General features: G+C 39.3%; 2 protein-coding genes across 3 annotated transcripts in view; one reads left to right on the top strand and one right to left on the bottom strand.

Moving 5' to 3' along the window:
- e2f3 (E2F transcription factor 3) overlaps nt 1-19,249 on the bottom strand; it is a 79,765-nt gene that overhangs the window by 18,893 nt on the left and 41,623 nt on the right. The gene's annotated exons all lie outside the window — the stretch shown is intronic.
- On the top strand, nt 837-5,561 carry LOC113014308 (uncharacterized). Of its 2 annotated transcripts, XM_080296039.1 has the most exons (3): nt 837-3,429; nt 3,738-3,905; nt 4,227-4,323. In XM_080296039.1, the coding sequence occupies exons 1-2, from the start codon at nt 2,305-2,307 to the stop codon at nt 3,864-3,866; spliced, it is 1,254 nt and encodes a 417-aa protein (XP_080152165.1). In that variant the 5' UTR covers nt 837-2,304; the 3' UTR covers nt 3,867-3,905; nt 4,227-4,323. The 2 variants fall into 2 exon arrangements, with proteins under 2 accessions (XP_080152165.1, XP_080152166.1); XM_080296040.1 differs by having other exon boundaries at nt 3,738-5,561.

The raw sequence follows: 19,249 nt of genomic DNA, 5'->3' as shown, positions 1-19,249 counted from the left end.
ACCTTCAGGCCTTATAAGCCTATACTGGTGCTTTTAAAAGTCATGTTTGACTTTATGCTTTTCTGTATAGTTTCTGGGATGCTTAGAACTCAAATTGCACTGCTGGAAATAGTTTATTTTGATGCATAGGCTGGTTTTTTACAAATTTGCATTATAGTATTTGTTTTTCCTGCAGTATATAAAAATTGGTGTATCTCAAAAATAAAACTATGACAACACTCAAAATAAATTTCCTGTTATTGGAAACTATTTTCAGGAACTTCTTTGTATTTGCAGTTTTGAGGGATAAACCTCTTAAATTTCTCTAACTAGAAATATATGTAAAAAACAAAAAACAAAACAAAAATGATTTTAAATTTTTTTGTAGTTTATTGCACTTTTTTGCAATTTATGTAGTTACTATGGACTTAATACATACATATCATTAAATTTGGGCTATAATGGTTGTATTGATATATAGCAACTTAAAATGCTCCCACAAATGGCACTACAGCATGTAAAAATATAAAGATATGCTCTGGCGCATCTAGCTCATAGTTTTCTCTCATGGTTCAGTGTCTGTTCACACAGAAAAAACTAAGCAAACACTAAGTGAACCAAAATAGACCACTACAAACCAAGTGAGAACATTTAGTCCACTTCTTAGTGTGCCTGAGGCAGAAAAACAGTTGTCTTCTGACCTGGTACATAATGTGAATACTTTATATTAGTTTTATAGCTAGCTGCAAGTCTGTGCTTACCGTTTATGTACCCTGCACATCAGTCTTACTGTGTTTACACCAAGAAGGAATATGAACCAGTTTCAATGGAATAAACACTGCAGATGTGAAAAAAGTATTATTCAAGACTACATGTTCAGTTCATGGTGCCCTAAGTAGGATTATCATCATGCATCAACAATCTCTGCACAATCTCAAGAGCACGGAGGAGATTCCAGGAAGCAGTTAGTTACTCTAGGAGATTTGGACAGGGCTGTAGAAGGTCCTTAACCCATCAGCAGGACCAGTATCTGCTCCTTTGTGCAAGGAGGAACAGGATGAGCAATGCCAGAGCTAAAAATTTACCTCCATCAGGCCACTGATGTGAATGTCTCTGACCAAACAATGAGACTGACTTAATGAGGGACCCACATCTTCTTCTGGGCCCTGTGCTCACTGTCTGGCACACTGTAAACCCCAACAGTCCACCTGACTTATAAAGTTTGTGGATACAACAATTGAAATGCGTCACAAAGTTGAAACAACTTAAAACTTTTCTGTTCTCTTAACGATTCAAACAGTTATAATTGTACATGGCTTAGAAGTTAAGAGTAAATACTGCTTTTTTAATTATGATTTTTGAGTAAATGTTTTTTTTTTCGAGCTCCGCATTTGTACGTCATGACGTTTTCTCTCTAACCTGAACGACGTTGACAGAAAATTCTGTTCAATATGGCTGCCCTTCTCGAGCGACCGGAGAGCACATTTGGAGAAACTTGTAAGTAAAACGGAACCTTCGTTATGTTTATTTTTTCCGTAAAAAAGCAAGTAAATTAATATGTTGCAGCCATTAACTTGTTTTTGAATGCGCCGTTGTGTTAAACAGCACAGACCCAGGTAGTGAATTGTTGTTCGCTGTTGTTCGCGCTCTTTTTCAAACCGATGATATCGTCAGTTTTACAGTTTTAACCGATTAAAACACAGTTTTAATAAGAATTGCACATAAAGAAAGTGTCTTAGTGATATTTTAACGACCCATTGCCAACGCAAGAAAGTTGGCGTTTTTACAACAGCAGCCTCATTGTTCGGCCGGGTTTTTTTCTTCTTCTCATTAGCATCATTCAAAAGTGACTTAGCTAGCAGTGGCAACTTCTATCTTAAGCAGCAGCCTGTAAAATAAATAGTTTGTAAGTAGAAGTTCTGTGTAATATTACATGTATCTCACTGATGTATTATGTACTATTGCATAACAATGTGTCTTTGCAAAGATTTATCCCGCAGTTTGGCTTGGTTTTTTAAAATAACTGCAGTGTAAATTCATATGTATTCTGTGCTTTTTTTTTTTTGCTTTTTTTTTTCCAACTTAACAGAATTTATACATGGTGAGACAATGTTGATTATATGGTAAAAACTTAAAACTAAAAGAGGGTTACTGTTTACCATGACTAAATGGAATGATGGCCTGTGACTTTGTAACATCTGAAATTCTTACCTATGTTTTGGATTGTTGGATGATCGGCCATAGAATTCAAGACTGCACTCAAAGTAAACAGCAGTAATTGTAAGTTTTTTTTTTAACCATGCTAAGTGTTTATTTTGTCATGAAATGTACAGTGTACTTTTGAAATTTTTGAAAGCTGTAATGATGGCTGAGTATATAATTATCACTGACCATAATAAGGTTAATGGTATGATGTACAGTGTTTTTATATATGAGACGATTCATTTTTTAAAAATCATCTCCATTCCTTGTTTTATTCATAGGATGATGGCAGTATCCCAAAAGTTCCTGCTGAGAGTTCACCTCACCACAGATGTTGTTGTGAAGGTTTCTCTAACTAAGCGGCCTGAGTCGGTGGAAGAACTAATCACCATACTCCGTGAGAAGCTCAACCCAAGGCTGGACTTTGAGTTTACCTTACAATACGAAGACTCCGACTTTGATGGGCAACTTACCTGCCTACTGGATATTCAAGAGTTGCCGGAGAAGGGCACACTAAAAGTAGTGAGATCTGAAAGTGATGTCAGTTCTTGTGCAAGTTCTGATACAGACATCCTTCCTCATGTGCCTTTAGCTCAGCATCTGAAGTGTTGGCCTGACACTTTCCCAGTACCTACCTTTTCTTACGAAGTTGAACATCTCCTTGAGGAGGGAAATAGAGCCTTTGAGATGTCTGGAAAACATCTGAAGTTGACTCGAGCCCAAAAGCACAACATCTTGGAGACCATGGCTTCAGTGATGCACACCTTCAAAGCCTATCCGAGTGATGGAGATGTCGGTTTGGCAGCAGAAGCTCTTGTTACCACTCATCCATGTCTTAAAGAGCCTGGAAGTAGGAATGGAAGTTATGGTTGGAAGACCAGTTTAAAATTCAAGATGGGAAATTATCGCACCAAGCTAGCCAGATCTGGATGTGTGGAGGTGTCTGTCAATGCTGGTAGGAGGAGTGTTAACAACCCTGAAGGAGAGCATCCCCACTCAAACATAAAAAGAGCCAGAAGAGCTGAGGTGAACTACCTCCCAAACTTTCCAAGAGGAGAAGATCAGGTCAGTTTGGAGGATATGAGAGTCCAGATAAAAAATGAGGTTGAGAAGACTGAGCCCAACAAAGTAATGATTGAAAAACTGATGCAGACTACCTTCGCACTTCGTCGCCATGAAATTGTTCAAGACAACCCAATGGTAAAGAACTTCTTAGAGAAATGGCCTGCTCTGCGATTTGACTCTCAGGTATCTGTGCTTTGATTTTTTTTTCTTCTTCAGTTTAACATGAAACAATGCAAGTTCAGCAGATCTCTTCAGATCCAGATAATAAATAAATAACACATAAATAAATAATGGATAACAAACAAAAATATATTTCAGCTTTGTGATACACTTGTGCTTGTGGTTCGGGTCCAATTTAAAGAAAAAAAATTCATAGGACATCTATAAAGCAAGGTTAGACAGAAGTTGGGCAATTCCTCTTTAATGATAAGATGTAAATTTGGTCAGTAATTTGGCTTCATGTTGGATGTTTTTGTCCTGTTTTATTTTAGATTTGTGCGGAGTTCCACCGAGTCACAAACATTAACCTGCGGAACCAGTTCTACGCTGAACTTGACAGACACACACCACGACTTATGGCTCTATACAGACAGAAGGCTGCACGGGCTGGCAAGATATGAGAGGCTCTGCGAACCATCCTGAATCATTATGATCTTCAGGTGAATATTGATAATGATAAAATTAACACAAATTAAAAGTTTCACTGATAAAAACTCAATTTTTCCTTGCTTTGAACATTTGTGTTTTATACAGATTACAGCTCTGATCTGGTATGTTACTTTAAAATACTGTGTAGGATTTTTGTCAAATGAGTAAGATACAGACTCTTTGTCATAAGAGACAGAAAGGTTGTGTCTTAAAAGAAATGTCTCCAAAATTATGTAGAGTCACATGTCATGCAGTTTCATAAACATGTATTCTCCCCAAAGAATGACACCTGAAAACTTTGTGTTCAATGAACTTTTCTTTTCCCTTTTTAGGAGGCGCCTGATATCAACGTGAAACGCACTGCAGTGCTTCGTGCCCTTCCTGTATACCTGCGGGAGGAGGACCCAGAATTCTTTTAGACATGTAATGTAAGTGTATTTTTGCATCACTTAAATTCTGCCAGTGAGATAAAACACCATGGATTTTTTTAAATACAATTTAATACCCTAGCAGCTACCAAATTGTACAAGCAAAATACCCTCTCTTTAGAAAACCCTCACACACACACACAGGGTCAGGAGCAGGGCACAGGCGTATCACAGCACTTCGGCTACGCTGCAGGTGGCCCCAAAAACAAGGCTGAAGTCAAGATTTAGTTTCTTTTTGAGATAAAGTCATAAAATAAAAAATGACTTCTTTTTTTTTTTTAGAAAAATAACAAACATACTAATTATGTAATGCAAGAAGCTAACGCGTTAATGTACATTTTTCAAAAAAGTAGAGTACCCTAACCCGTTACAAAGTAACCCACTACACTGCTGAATTTTTTGCTAGATTACAGGTCTTGCTTGTCACATTCTCTCAAACCAACCTTACTTATTGATACTGTGTCTATTCCAGGCGGACACATTGGATGAGTCGACCCTCATTGACACTCCAGTTGCCCTTCTCACAGTGGTTACCGACGGCGCTTCCCAGACCAGTCCATTTTACTTCCTCAAGCATGGCCATTGTGGTGGAAGGCGACTTGGTGATGCGTGATATTCCCAGATTTGCAGATGCATTTGCCTTATTGTTTGGTTTGATCTATGCTCTGCATTTAGACTACCCCAGGAAGCTCGTTCACACATTTACCTTTGTCCAAAAAATCTTCATGGGGCTTGTTGACGGCAAACCTCTGAAACCCTGCCTACATGCTCTTAAAAATGATTTGTTGCTGAAAGAGTAGTTCTGGAAGGAATATAAGGCAATGTTTGTTAGGACATGCACTCTGTTACTGAGCACTTTGTTTTAAGCACTTTATTTAAAGCACTTTAAGTTTACTACAGACTTTGGGTGGATTTAACTCCATCAGTTTACCTAACTTTGCTCTGGTTATTTGGAAGATGATCATCTTTATTTGTATCCATTTTATAAAATTGTTTTTCATTTCTTTTTCAAACAAAAGTGATTAGTATTTGACTTTTTATTTTGAATTTATGTATTTTGAGAAAGATGCAATTAGGACTGATGTTGTCCTTTGTGATTTTATAAAAAGACATGTTCTACATTGAATTTATAATGCTCACTTTATGGTGCCAATGTCCATGTTAGTGGTTTTATAAAAACACTAAGTGATGTTTTTACATTTCCATAAAAAATGTTAAATAAACAAAATGTAAAGTAAATGAATTTCTCTAATTTTTTTTACTAGTCTACACTCAAACATTTAAAAATAAATATCTTTTAATTAATAATCATATAATTTGCGTTTAGTTTGTAATATAATTGCATTGTGTTGGATCAAAATAGTAAACTACAAAAAACACAAAAATATTAAAATTAAAGTATATAGTTTTTAAGTAAAGCTCAATTAATAAAATAAAAATATAATTTAAAATTTTTAAGTTAACAATAAATACAAATTTTGAGTACCCCATACTTAGAAAAGATGAGTTTGTGTACTTAAAACTTTTGAGGTAATCAGTTTCCACAAATGTTTTAAGTTCAGTCAACTGATTCGGGTTTACAGTGCACCGTAAAGCCTGACTGGCATTTGTCATAGAATACCAGAATTGGCAGGTCCACCACTGGTGCAGTGTGCTTTTCACAGATGAGAGCAGGTTCATCCTGAGCACGTGTGACAGACATGAAAGGGTCGGGAGAAGCTATGAACAATGCTATGGGTCAATGATGCCTGCACAGACCTCCACAGGCTATGCAATGGCCCCCTGCCATCAGTGTTGGGGAGTAACGGAATACATGTACCGCCGTTACGTATTTAAAATACAAAATATGAGTAACTGTATTCCGTTACAGTTACAGTTTAAAAACGTGGTATTCAGAATACAGTTACTTTGTTGAAATAAATGGATTACACTGCGGTACTTTCCTGTTTCATTTTGTCGCGGGTCAGGACTGTTTGGTTTTGTTTGACAGCTACGTTCTGTTGTTCCAGGCGGCAGCGTTACGGTTGCCATGGTTACAGGGTGACGCTCTCTCTCTCTGTGTTTCCTGGGTGAGAGAGCGCCTTTTCGTTGTTGTTGTTGTTGTGCTAACAGGCAGAATGCTACAAGCATAGCTCTAAAGAATGTAGCATCATGGGCAGTGTAGTCCGTGTTGCAGGGAGAATGGACTGCCATACACGTTATGGGTCTGTGAGCGCGAGGAGGGAGAAAAAGGGGAGTGGAAAGGTACGAGTTGTCATCGAGCAAAAACGGGAGCTGGAAGCATGTAAATATAATAATAACCACTGCAGCCAAGAAGAGTGCCTGACGAGCCCAGTTGTAAGTAAGCTATTAAGACTCGACTGTACACCGTGTTCGTGTTTTCCTCCGAAAACAATAAGTTCCGTTGGAGCAGCCTTTCAACGCCTCTCTCTGTATCTCGCAAGAAAAGTTGACCCACACAACAAAGTAAAGCTATTTTTCGGCTACAAGCCGACAGGGACCCCGCCGTATTAGTCAGAGGTCCCTTTACTACAGTTCGGAGTCGCGGACCTTCAGTAATAGTAATAAATCACAGCAATAGTACATTCACGTTGTTGTAAAAAGCATGATAATTAAGTAATCCAAAGTATTCAGAATACGTTACTGTCATTGAGTAACGTAACGGAATACGTTACAGAATACATTTTGGGGCATGTATTCTGTATTCTGTAATGGAATACATTTTAAAAGTAACCTTCCCAACACTGCCTGCCATTAGGTATCCTTGGACCATTGTCAAACCTACGCTGGTGTAGTGGGTCCTGGGTTCCTCCAGTTGCACACTGTCTTACCTCATGTATTGAGGCGATGTTGAACTTGCCACATGAGGCTGACATTGCCGGGCCTCATGCAGGCAGTTCCTGGAGGATAAAGGAACTGATATCATTGACTGGCCCCCATGCTTGCCTGATACAAATCCAACAGGTCACCTCTGGGATATTGTTTTATCATTTAGTCCATGCAGGTTCCACCTTACACGGTCCAGGATCTCAGTAATGCATTGGTCCAGATCCGGGAGGAAACCCTTCAGGGGCATGCACTGATGTTGCCAGGTGTGTATACAAGCAAACCACTGAGTACCAGTTTAAGTTGCTGTAGTGAAAATTTGGCAAAACAGACTAGCCGGTCACATCATTAATTCACTTTGATTTTCAGGATGTCTTTGAATTCAGCCCTCTGTAGATCAATCATTTTTATTTCCATCAAATCGCATCCATTTGTTCCTAACACATCACTCAGTCCCCATTGGGGGGGGGGGGGGGGGGGTCCCATTTCACTGCAGGGGAACCTGCTTGTGACAAATAAAGCTTTGATTGATTGATTGATTGATTGATTGATTGATTGATCAGCACAGATATCCAGCAGGACTTTTTCCCATTAAGATTTGATGTGTTTTCAAAGTGTTCCTTTAATTTTTCTGAGCGGTGTACAACGCCATATTCAAGTTATAAGCAAGCTGAAATTAAACATCCCTTGTTAAGAAACAGTGTAATTTCACAATACTCTGGTTGTGTCAGTTTTGGTGTTAGTGAGGCTGCTTGGCGCATTTGAACCAACCTCCAGCGCTGAATAATACAGATAGAGAAGCAGATTACAAACTATCCAAACATGGAAAACGCAAACCAGAGACTGTCTCTTAATCCCAGCAACACATTGAGATGGAAAACAGTGGATAACGGCGCAGAGACAAATAAAAGCTTAATCTAATAAGTCTGACTCGCTTAGGCCACCACACACAGTACACTGCTGCTGTACAAACAGGCTGAGGTAATCATGTCTGTGCGTGTGTGTGTGTGTGTCATGGCCTGAGAGGCCGTGCAGCACCAAAGCTGCCCTCACCATCTGGCCTTGGCAAAATGAACACAGTGTTCCTCCACAGTCTCTCTCGCTCTTTCTCTCTCTACCTCGATCGTTCGCTGGGGGATTTGATACTCATCCACCCAGAGAGATTAAGCGTTTCCATATTCCAGTCATATTCCCCAGGTTGTTTTGCTTTCTAAAAACAGTGTTTGTGTGCCAACATGCTTGGTGGATGGATGGGTGGGTGGGTTAGTAGCCAGGCAGAGAGAGAAAGGGAGGCCGGGAAATGACATGAAAAAAACATGTCAAATCTGGGTTTAGCGCCAAAACCACACGAAGGTGAAAAAGTAGGCAGACTGAAGGTCATGCTGGTATAATGAGTGTAAAGGTGCATAAATATAGCAAGTGTACACATCCTGAACTCCGTGGGATACCCGCAGGGACCCTTAGAGGTGTTGAGAGGGTGTCTTTTCATGTGTGTGTCTTGTGCCTCAGTGTCTAAGGTTAGATTCACAGTTCACAAGTTCAGGGACTTCCAACACTGCGGAATAAATGTGACGCCACACATCTTTGTGTCCCCAAAGCGGCGAGGACCTTCCATCAACCTACACCCGTTCTCCATTCTGCGACCCTTAATCCAAGTCAACACTTCTAAAAGAAAAAAAAACATCATTTCAGGATAACAATTTCCACATTAGGGGATTTTCTCATCTCTGTATCCTTGTGAGGACATTTGAAACACACACACGAAACCACAAATCATTTGACAGGAGTGTAAATCCACAGCTCCCTAAGAGGCTTTACCAGGAAAGATCACACTTTCATATACTCCTCTGTTCCCCTCCCTTCTTTTTCCTAAATACTTGTTTGTTGTTGAATTCAGAGAAGACAAACGAGACATTGATCACTCTTACTGAACTGAGGATGTGTGAAGATTTCTGCACAGTGAACCAGTTTTTTTAAACAGCACTTAAAAACAGAAAAGGACACAGACTGATAATAAACAGCGCACTCTGCTCTGCGGTCTCCCGTGACAACCGGGGTTAGCGTTCGCTCACATACTCCCTCATGCGCTAAATAATTCAGGGAGGACAACAAGACTCACCCCATCTCAGGTCTGAACCTCCTGCTGTGGTTCAGCCCTCACACACACACACACACACACACACACACACACACACACACACGCACACACACTAAAGTGTATTCACGCTTTCCAGCAAAGGAGAGCAAACCCATCCAAGGACACGTAATGCTACTAAATATTCTATTGTCTGGAATGGGATGTTTTCCTTTATTCAAAAGAAAAAGAGTGCTCATTACTGAAAAGTGTAATGGTGATGAAAACCAGATTGGGAGGCATAAGGGAGAAGACATAATTACATCAAAGGGCTCCAAAGCAGAAATCCAACGTTCGACACAAACACAGCGAACAACAGCAGAGTTCAGTCCTGCAGTGTTTTTGTTCTGACACCCTTTAAAGCTGTATATTTATCATGAATCTTCAACAGCAAATTATTTATTCAGTCGCAGAGTGGCTTTCTGTGTTTTTTGGACACCTATTGTCGAGACTGATGGAAGGATTTTTTTCTTAATTAGAAATTATTTACTTTCGCCCATTTCCTGTATCCAGGAGGGACTCAAAGGCAAATGCAGGAATATTTTGAGAATGCTGCCAGGAATACTGCAGGGCTAGTGTGCTGTAATCTAAAACTTTAAGACAGAAAAAAATTCAATGTAAACTAAGAGATCTTCAACCACTTACTGTATGGGCAGTCATACTATCATGTCTTTAAGTCCGACACCATTAACTGTTTCCGGGTCCAAACTCTGCTTTTGGTCCCAAAGTCAAACAAACGCTGTGGCATCACTGCGACTTACAAAATGTCTAAATTCTTTCATCTGTAATAAAATGATCAGTGTGGCGATATGAGGTGTAACAATTAAGTTTAACATCCAGGCATCCATTAAAACAGAATTTATGAAGTTTAGCGGAGTTAGGAGTTAGCAGGGAGTTTGGTAGTTTCCATCTAAAGATTATATACCATGTTCTGACTGAGGGATTTCTGAAAAATGAAAACGTACAGCTCTGCTATCACTTCCGTCATAAATGATGACAGAAAACTAAACAATAGTGACATTTGTAGGGTTACTGAAGTTACATCATCACTTAACAACATAGCTGGACTGGCCATCGGGCATACCGGGCATTTGCCCGGTGGGCCGCTGCCGATTTTTTGTTTTTATAGGCCGATCGATTTTTTTTTTTTTTTGGAAGGGTATAAATAATGAAAGGTGTTGGATTGGCCAATTGGTCATGATCGACTCTGGGCTAGACCAATTACAGCCGAGGAGGTCGGATGCACCCTCCCCCTTGTTTAGCAATCCTATAACCAGGGGTGCCCAATCCCGGTCCTCGAGAGCTACCGTCCTGCAGCTTTTAGATGCATCCTTGTTCCCACACACCCGAATCAAATGAATGGCTTGTTATCAGGCCTTTGCCAAACACGATGGCATGCTGAAGAGGTAATCAAACCATTTGATTCAGCTGTGTTGGATTAGGGATGCATCTAAAAGCTGCAGGATAGTAGCTCTCGAGGACTGGGATTGGGCAGCCCTGTTATAGACGAACTAAAGAAAATGGAGAACAAAAAAAAGGAAAGGAGGTGCAGAAAAAATTAGGGCCAAAAAGAAACAAGCCCTTCAGGCAGACGCTGCCAAATGTGTAAAAATAACTGAATTGTTTGGCGGTAGTTATGGCATAGCTTCCACAGATTTAGCAACATCAGCAAGTGGTGGAGGCCAGCAGGTGGATAAGGGAAAGGGGAGGCAAGAGGAGGAGAGACCCGAGGCGGCCGCCGGTCATAGTGGCAGAGGAACTGAACTTCAGGTAAGAAGTTATGACCTGCTGTCTATCTGTGTCAGATATAAACCAAGTTTAGTTGTAGTTTGTTTTCGTTGTGCTGACTTTTTACAGTCGCTTAGAATAACTGGTACTGCGTACTAGCTAGCATGACAGAGTTTATATACTGCTGGGCGGGTGCTATGAAGTTACTGATAGTAAATTTTATTTTATGCTTAAGGTTAGTTTCTCAAACTCCTCAAAATCTTAACAAATTGTGCCAATCCTTACATGTTGCACCAGGCTGATTTATCATCAAAAGTGGAGAAGTCTGTGACAGAGGAGACAGAAGAGCAGCAGAGAGAGAAATAAAAGAGCAGGAGATGGAGAGATGACTTTATGTCATCCATGAGGGATGCATTTGACATATGTTTCACATATTATAGCCCAACAAGTTACTTATAGCAATTTAAATACGAGCAATCAGTTTTTGGCAAATACCGGAAATCAGTTTTTGGCAGACAATCACTTTTTGGCACAACACCGGCTAGTGCAGTTAATAATACAACAGCTTGTTGCCATTTTTTGTGTTTCTTTTTATCGTTGTGTAACTGAGTTCAATTGAAAGCCTGCATGCGCTAGTACCGCTTGCCACAAGTTCCCAGAATCCTTTGCGGTTTTATCCCTGAATGACGTCACATTTTTGGTGGGCCGGTCTCTAGTCAAAATGCCCGGGCCGATTTTTTTTGTCCCAGTCCAGCCCTGCTTAACAACCGGATTGTCTACCAGAGAAATGGTCTGTGCTAACGCTTTAAAATAAAGCTGCATTACAAAAACAAAATTGAAACTTTTCTTTACGCTTATACACCCAATCGCCTTTGGGTGTATAAGCGTATAGTATAGTATGTAATACTCTCATTTTATTCCCCTCAGCTTGACTGGCCTGATAAATTGCTTTTCGGGAAGACCCAGTTCATTTTTATCAAGTATTCTTTTTTTCTTCTTTTTTTAAACCTAGATTTAGCTAGCATTAATTAGCAAACATAGCATGCTAACATACCAAACTAAACTAGCAAATATGGTAACTATTATCTGCTCACCTTGTTATTATAGATGTATCATCATAGACTGTATATTATACACAGTCAAAACAGTGTCACTATTAGTTTCTGAATGTCATTTTGAGTCTGTGCAACACTTTGCCAATTTTCTGTGAGTATCTTCTTACGAAAGAAGTGTTTTATGTCTATATGTACCCTATCTCCTCCTTAAAAGGTTGGACAATGTGAATTTCACTCATCAAAACTGAAGAACAAACTTCTATTTTGGTAAATTAAAAAAAACGTCTACAGTTGTCATTATGGTGGAAATTAGCTTTAGTGATGGCACGCATGCTAATGCTAATTCCCTTGAAGTTGAGCATTTTAACATGGAGGTCCACAGGTACACTTTTAAACACAGATTTTAATGACCACTGAAGGAGTCACTTACTATGTAGCCATGCCATTAGAAATATATGCTAGCATTTCACTTGAGGGACATTGTTTTCAGTATTTTGTAATATGTTTTGTTAACTTAATAATGTTCATTTCTCCCACCAAGATATTAATGAATCACTAAATCACTAAAGACCTTCCACTACGCTTTTGTTCTATGAAATTATATAATAAATATATCTAAAGAGCAGAATGTCTAATTTTTCAAAGCTATGTTAGCATGATGTGAAACAGCAGTTGTTAAAATAGTGAAACAGTGCTAAAAGTAATTACTTAATACTTGAAAGGAGCCAAAAGAAAATTGAAAGACTAAATCGGCTGAAACATGTCAAAATGTACCTCAGAACTGAAGGGAACTACATATTCAAGTTATAATCATCTGAATCGTCTGTGAATTATTTACCTGTTTCTTTGGTGCATTTTCGATAAAGGAAATATTAAATGTCAGTAATTCCTTTGTGTCAAAAGGAAGTGTTGCTGACATGTTTAATACATATTCAAATATTCTAAAAGAACTGTGATGAAAAAATGCAATTATTTATTGTTCCCTAAATTAAAGACATAGATGGACAGAAAACCAACTTACTTATGTATGCAATGTTTTCTTGATGATACCTCAAAAGCTCTTTTTTTTCTACTGAGTTACTTTTTATTATTGTCCAACCAGTGCTCTTCATATTGTTGGAGCATTTGATAATAAATTGGCCCCCAGGAGAGGAAATAACCACTTGAACGTTGCCATTCTGTGCAAGTTTAAATTAGCTGGCACGAGATGTAAGAAACTCTGTATAAACTAAGGCTAATTAACAGCAGTGGAATCCAGCAGACCTGGAGAACCAGATCACATCTCTGAGTTCACCAAAGTCCTTCCAGGTCCTTTGAGCAACTGCTGTGAACAGCTTTTACACACAGCTGCGTCTCTCACTGTGTGTCTTTAAACTTGCTTGAAACAATCAGCTCACTTAAAAGTGGCGAGTGAGTGCACTGCGTCTGTAGTTCAGCCAGACTGCAAACTTTTAACTTTTATTTATCTTAGCATCAACCCTACAATGGGATCCATAACTCCCAGTGCTTTCTGTACACAGTTGGCTGGTCCAAGTAATCTCACTTGTAGCTCCACATGTCTCTCACTCACACACACACAACCACAGACACACACAGTTTTACACCCATGCTGCAATATCTCAGCCCACACCAGATGACCAACTGTTTGGCCGCCTCTTGTTGGCCAGCCTGTGGTTCAGAGATCACAACACGGCCTGCGGACATTAAAATGAATCACCCTTCGCTACAGTCACGTGCAAGCACACACAATATACCCCACACACGCACACACACACATCACATTTGTCAGGATGAAGTCACTCTGTGTTGGCTGGAGAGGGAGAGATAAAGGGAAAAATCTTGAGCAGCTGAAGAAAAAGAAAAGAAAAATGGGAAGTAGATGATGAAAAGAGTTAAGGTTGAGTCTGGGTCCTGCGCTGACCTCAAACACATTTTTTCATCTCTCAGTAATGGTCTGCTGTGAAGGACCTTTCAGGCAGACGGTGTTTCTGACTGAAGATTTTGTTCATTTTGATAATCCTTAAAATATATTTTTTTACACTTTTCATTACCAGAACATTACATTTCCTATTTTCTTTCTTACATTGACTAAAAACACACACATGCACAAACTGTAAATACTAGAAACCTCTCTCATGAACTGATTCAAGACAGACGTTTCATTAAATGTGCATCAATTTTTCTTTCATGGGTCACAGGTGCCAGAAGACTTGAGCCTTCAGTTTGCCTACTGGCTGCGCAGGGCTTTAGCCGAGCAGCCAATCAAAGCGAACGTGAGGCACTTCTTTGGAAGAATGAAATAACATGCAGCAAACCTGAAACCCAACAGGATCCTTGTTTCATCTCAGCTTGGAAACGTTTAAAACAGTGACTTGAAAGGCAGTTGCACAAAGTTAAATATTAGCACAGTCTTACTGTTACTGCGCAGACTTGAAGTGTAAATATGGATTTCTAATTTGATTACCAAGCAAACTGGAAGTCTGAACTTGTTTTCTGTGCTTCTTGGAAGTGTGTGAGTCTGTTCAACAAAACTAAAGAATTTCTGAGCTGTCTGTGTTTTAAAACTGAATGGAACAGAGACATTAAACGCATGAAAGCATTAAATAAAGAAAAAAAAAAGATACTGCAGCAGGTCTTTTATTATAGACCATGTTGCAGAAAAGCCATCTGAACACATGGTTTAGAGGTATAATTTCTGCTACTGCAACTGTGGGCTAATAATATCAGAAATATCTTAACTTCAAATGTCATTACAGTTCATGTCTCTTCCTCTGGTTAAATTGTAATAACTTTGGCAATACACTGACTAGGAATGTGCATAATTAATCCACTAGACAATTAAATGTTGCCGTCCTCGCTAGCTGGCACCAGAAGACGACCGCAGACTGCAACTGGTGGAAAGTGGGGCAGGTGACAGCTTGGAAAAGTAGCACAATTTGGATTTTTCTTTTTAAATCACAAAAACAGGCAAGAGCACTGTGGGAGCACATTTAGCAAAGGCAAGTGGAAGTAACCCTGTATAAAGAAGATCAAAAATGTTATCCATATTAGGAGTGTTTGAATAATATAAGTAGTGGTTCAAATATTTTTTTTAACCACAAATATTTGGGTGGAGTTTTCCAATAAATTACACTCAGTTTTAACAGTTTTCCTCAATATCTTTTCCCTTTTTAAGCAACTAGTATACTAACAGACAGGAAGAGCTCTTCCCCTTACTTTTCATCTAGTGCTTTCATCTGGGACTTTTAGATATACTTTGGGTTTTGATAATTAATTAACTCAATATAGAATGTATATTAAAGATGGAAGCACTATTTGTCTGTAAAACATGAAGCCACTGCTTAAGTACCTTCATCCTCTATACCCCAACAGAATTCTGTTAGAATGTTTCAGATTCCCGAGAATTCCAAAAAAAGGTGAAAATCTGATGAACATTTGAAACACCTAAATATATATATATATATATATAAAAAATACAAATAAATAAAAACTGATGTAAAGTATATCAGTTATAAGCTTTTTTTAAAAATTTAAAGATCACAAGTTGTGCTTTTAAGTCACGTATGATTATTTAAGATCTGTATATTTGAACGTTTCATCGGCTTTCCTCCATTATGTCTTTCTCCTACTACTTTTATTCATCTGCCTCCTCTTACCACTGCTCTCTCCTTCTTCATCTCAACCACATCCTCCAAATACTGATTTCCATCAAATTAGACAATCGACTTTCTCGCCTCCGGACAGTTGGCCATAGCTGGCTATATCAACAAAAGCTGGTTAGAAGCTAATGTTGTTAACTCACATCATGTGAGAATGCAAACAAACATTTTATTACTCTCTAAGTTTATTCACTAAGTGCCCGAGTCGCTGAAAGTGTTGGATCCACTTTGAAGAAAGTTTCACTAATGCTGGCTAACAGCAGCTAACAGCAGCATTCACTGATACAAGAATTTTGGTTATTCTCAGTATCGCTGTCATCGGACAGAAGTGGGTAACCAACTCATTCACTCATGTCGGACGCTCCACATCTGGCATTATGAGGTATACAGTTACCTGATAGCCTGCACTCACTGGCCAGAGTTTAAGGTGACCCCAGGTTAAAACATAAAATACTGCAAAACATTTTATTGTCACATCCGTTTTTACTCCTGATAAATTGTGAAATGCCATCATTATTCAAATATATTCAAATATCATGTGTATAAAAACATTTTTATACACAAACACTACTAAAAACACAGCAGTCGGCTGCAGCTGAGGTATGGGCTACAGAGAGTTAAACCTGCAGTCCAGCAACAAATGATCCCTCTGTTTATTTGCAATTGATCTTTTTTTACAAACTATAGATGGTATAAAAGGTGAGGATAGCTTCTGGGCCTCAAAAGAAAACCCAGTTGGTAGGTTACTTAAAACTTCAGTTTGTTTAATGGCCAGCAGGGGGCGACTCCTCTAGTTGTAAAAAGACTTCTTGCTGTATAAAAATTTATAGAAAAACACCCGTGGCTTCCTTTCTCTGTGACCTCAATTAAACCTTTCCTGATGACACTTCGACTCATAATGAACACAATATGAAATTTGTTGTCTTTGTTTTATGTTGTTTTATGTTATGGCAGAAAAAACAATGATTTAGGCTATGCTCACTAGATAATGTGCTTTTAATGACAAGCTGTTAATCCTTGGTTTCACAGGGTATGCTTTATTGGCATGGCCCTGTAGTGTCCTTGGATTTTCCTCCTCTTCGACATGTCAATGGCTGTGAACAAAGAGAAACTTGTAAATAACTCATGCAAGAATAAAGTTACGTTGAAACCAAGCACACCACTGTTTTTCTTGTGACATTACCAATAAGTTTGATGTGTCACATGGCCCTCTTCCTATTGAAAAAATAAAAGTTGTATCCAAGATGGCCGACTTCTAAATGGTCACCATGGTCACCACCCATCCTGAGGAGTTTGCCCCCTCACATCATGTGGAAACTAATGTGCCACAAACAGGACTTTAATATCACCAACCATTCCCATTTTATTACGGTGTATCCATATAAATGGCCCACCCTGTACTTCCATTTTTTAATATACATTCTGAAGCTAACACCACATCCTAAGCAAGCAAACGTGCCAATCATTATTTGCTAAACATTAACACGAGCATATTCACCGAGCGCATGTTAGCAAGCCGATGTTAGCTTTTAGCTCAAAGAACTGCTTTGTTTAAATACAGCCTCGCCAAATATTTTGCTTGTCTTTCCACTATAATTATGCGTTCTTCAAGCAGCAGATCAAACAGAAACTTGAGCACGAGCTGCAGTACGATTGTTTTTGATGCTCTTCTTACCCACAGTGGTGAAAAGAAAAGAGACCGTTTTAGAGGGATCTCACAATGTAGTTTAAGTGCAGGTTGTTTAAGACACTGTCCTTAGACGGAAAGTGGCTCAAGAAACCTTTGCAGACAAAGCAGTGTATTTTAGACATCAGTGACATCATCCCAACTTTGTTTTCGACAGAAAAATTCATCTTGTTTCAATGATTCTGTCGCTGCTGTGTGCTTGTGGCTGCTAAAGAACATACTTTGTCAAATAACACCAGTGGGATGCCACTGAGTGGGAAAAAAAGAAAGAAAGAAAAACAATGTGTTTTACCAATAAAAATCACACAAAGATGTTACTCGTTTAAATCGAAGCAGCAAATCTGAGACTTCATGAGATGTCAGTTTTTTGCAGTGGATAACAGAGCAGAGGAGACAGACGGACGACTGTCAAAAAGGCAGAAGGCGAGCGCACAAACTTTCACACAAAAGTCCGAGGACTAGCAGTGAAGTTAAATTGGGGCTGATTGTATTCTCGGCGTAGACTTGTCTTTGTCCCTAAGCTCTGTCTAAATATTGAAGCAGATCGTGGTGAAAGGAGCCGGCTATCCTGAGGATTCAACCCAATCTGCATATTCATCACAATTAATTAGGATTCCTCTCTCTCTCTGCCATCATTTTTTATCTTTCCTGCTTTATTTCTCGAGAGGCATCTACAAGACAATGGTGGGGCGGTGATCGGAATCAGTTATTAGGGGGTGCGCAGGCGGGCGCACGCACACACACCCCCTTGCTTCCACATCTTAGGTTTGAGAGTGATTCTGTCTGCATCAGATATGATGATGAGTGTGTTATTGCACATTTCTCTGTTGATACAAACTTCCAGTGCTTTCTCTCACTTTGTCTTTTCCCTCCTTTTGTTTGGGCCGACTGTGCATCGCGCCTCCGCCAAAGTGACGGAGAGCAGTTATTGTCTGGCAAGACATACGAACGAACTGCTGCTCAACAGCCTTCTCGCAAGGCTAACTCCTTTAATTGCTCAAAGAAGAAGAGGCGAGAGATGAAGCCTTAGGGTGAGAAAGTGGTGAAAGTTTTAGACAATCTGTCTGCCTCGTGTGCTCAAGGCACTATAAGTAGCATGTTCAAGTCAGTATTTATGCACATTCGAGGCTCTGTTGACTTGGACTGGAAGTCAACTGGAAGTTGTATAAGATAAGTTTTAATGTTTGCACACATAATAGACACAGAACAAGCAAATGGATGTAAATGACTCGACAGTTAAGAGCAGTACTTGGCGACACTGGGAAGAACAAGCAACCTTCTAACAGGAAAAGAGAGGGGCAGCCATTCGTCTTTACTAGTTGTACGCCTGTGGTGTGATAGGACAGTGAAGAGAAAGAGAAAAATATAGTTATTAGCAACAAAGAAGCAGGTGGCAAACAGAATTGAATATAGTTATGAAAAGAAATACCCTGTCTGGATAACTGGGTAAGTGTGGCTGGTTTGAAAACCATGCTAGGACCCAAATAATCTAAATTACTAAAAGGCATCTAAAGATATCTTTTACATAATCAGTTACCTTCATTGGTTCAGAAGATGGCCTGACTGCAGTTTATCCAAACTTTAATTCAAACCCTCTTAAAAAGATTTAGCATTTTGTGTGTGGAGAAGCACCATGCCTCATGTGAATACAGTGCAAAGTCCTGTTAGTCACACCAAAGTAAAACATAACATAGCAACGTTATTAGTTATTATTAATCTCTGGCTCTCTTCCACAGCGTGTCTTCATCCTGTCTTCCTCTCCTCACCACCAACCGATCACGTCAGATGACCGCCTCTCCATAAGGCTGGTTCTGCTGGAGGTTACTTCCTGTTAAAAG

Source organism: Astatotilapia calliptera, chromosome 22, assembly GCF_964374335.1.
Source record: "Astatotilapia calliptera chromosome 22, fAstCal68.1, whole genome shotgun sequence".
Taxonomy (NCBI): Eukaryota; Metazoa; Chordata; class Actinopteri; order Cichliformes; family Cichlidae; genus Astatotilapia; species Astatotilapia calliptera.
The sequence above is the reverse complement of the archived record's forward strand: the minus strand, read 5'-3'. Positions and strand labels throughout refer to the sequence as shown.

What these genes read in the sequence shown, in the direction of transcription:
- LOC113014308 (XM_080296040.1), top strand. Translation starts at nt 2,305, where the DNA reads ATGTACAGTGTACTTTTGAAATTTTTGAAAGCTGTAATGATGGCTGAG. An exon ending in CTCTGCGATTTGACTCTCAG is followed by an intron (nt 3,430 to 3,737) that starts GTATCTGTGCTT and finishes GTTTTATTTTAG; the next exon opens with ATTTGTGCGGAGTTCCACCG.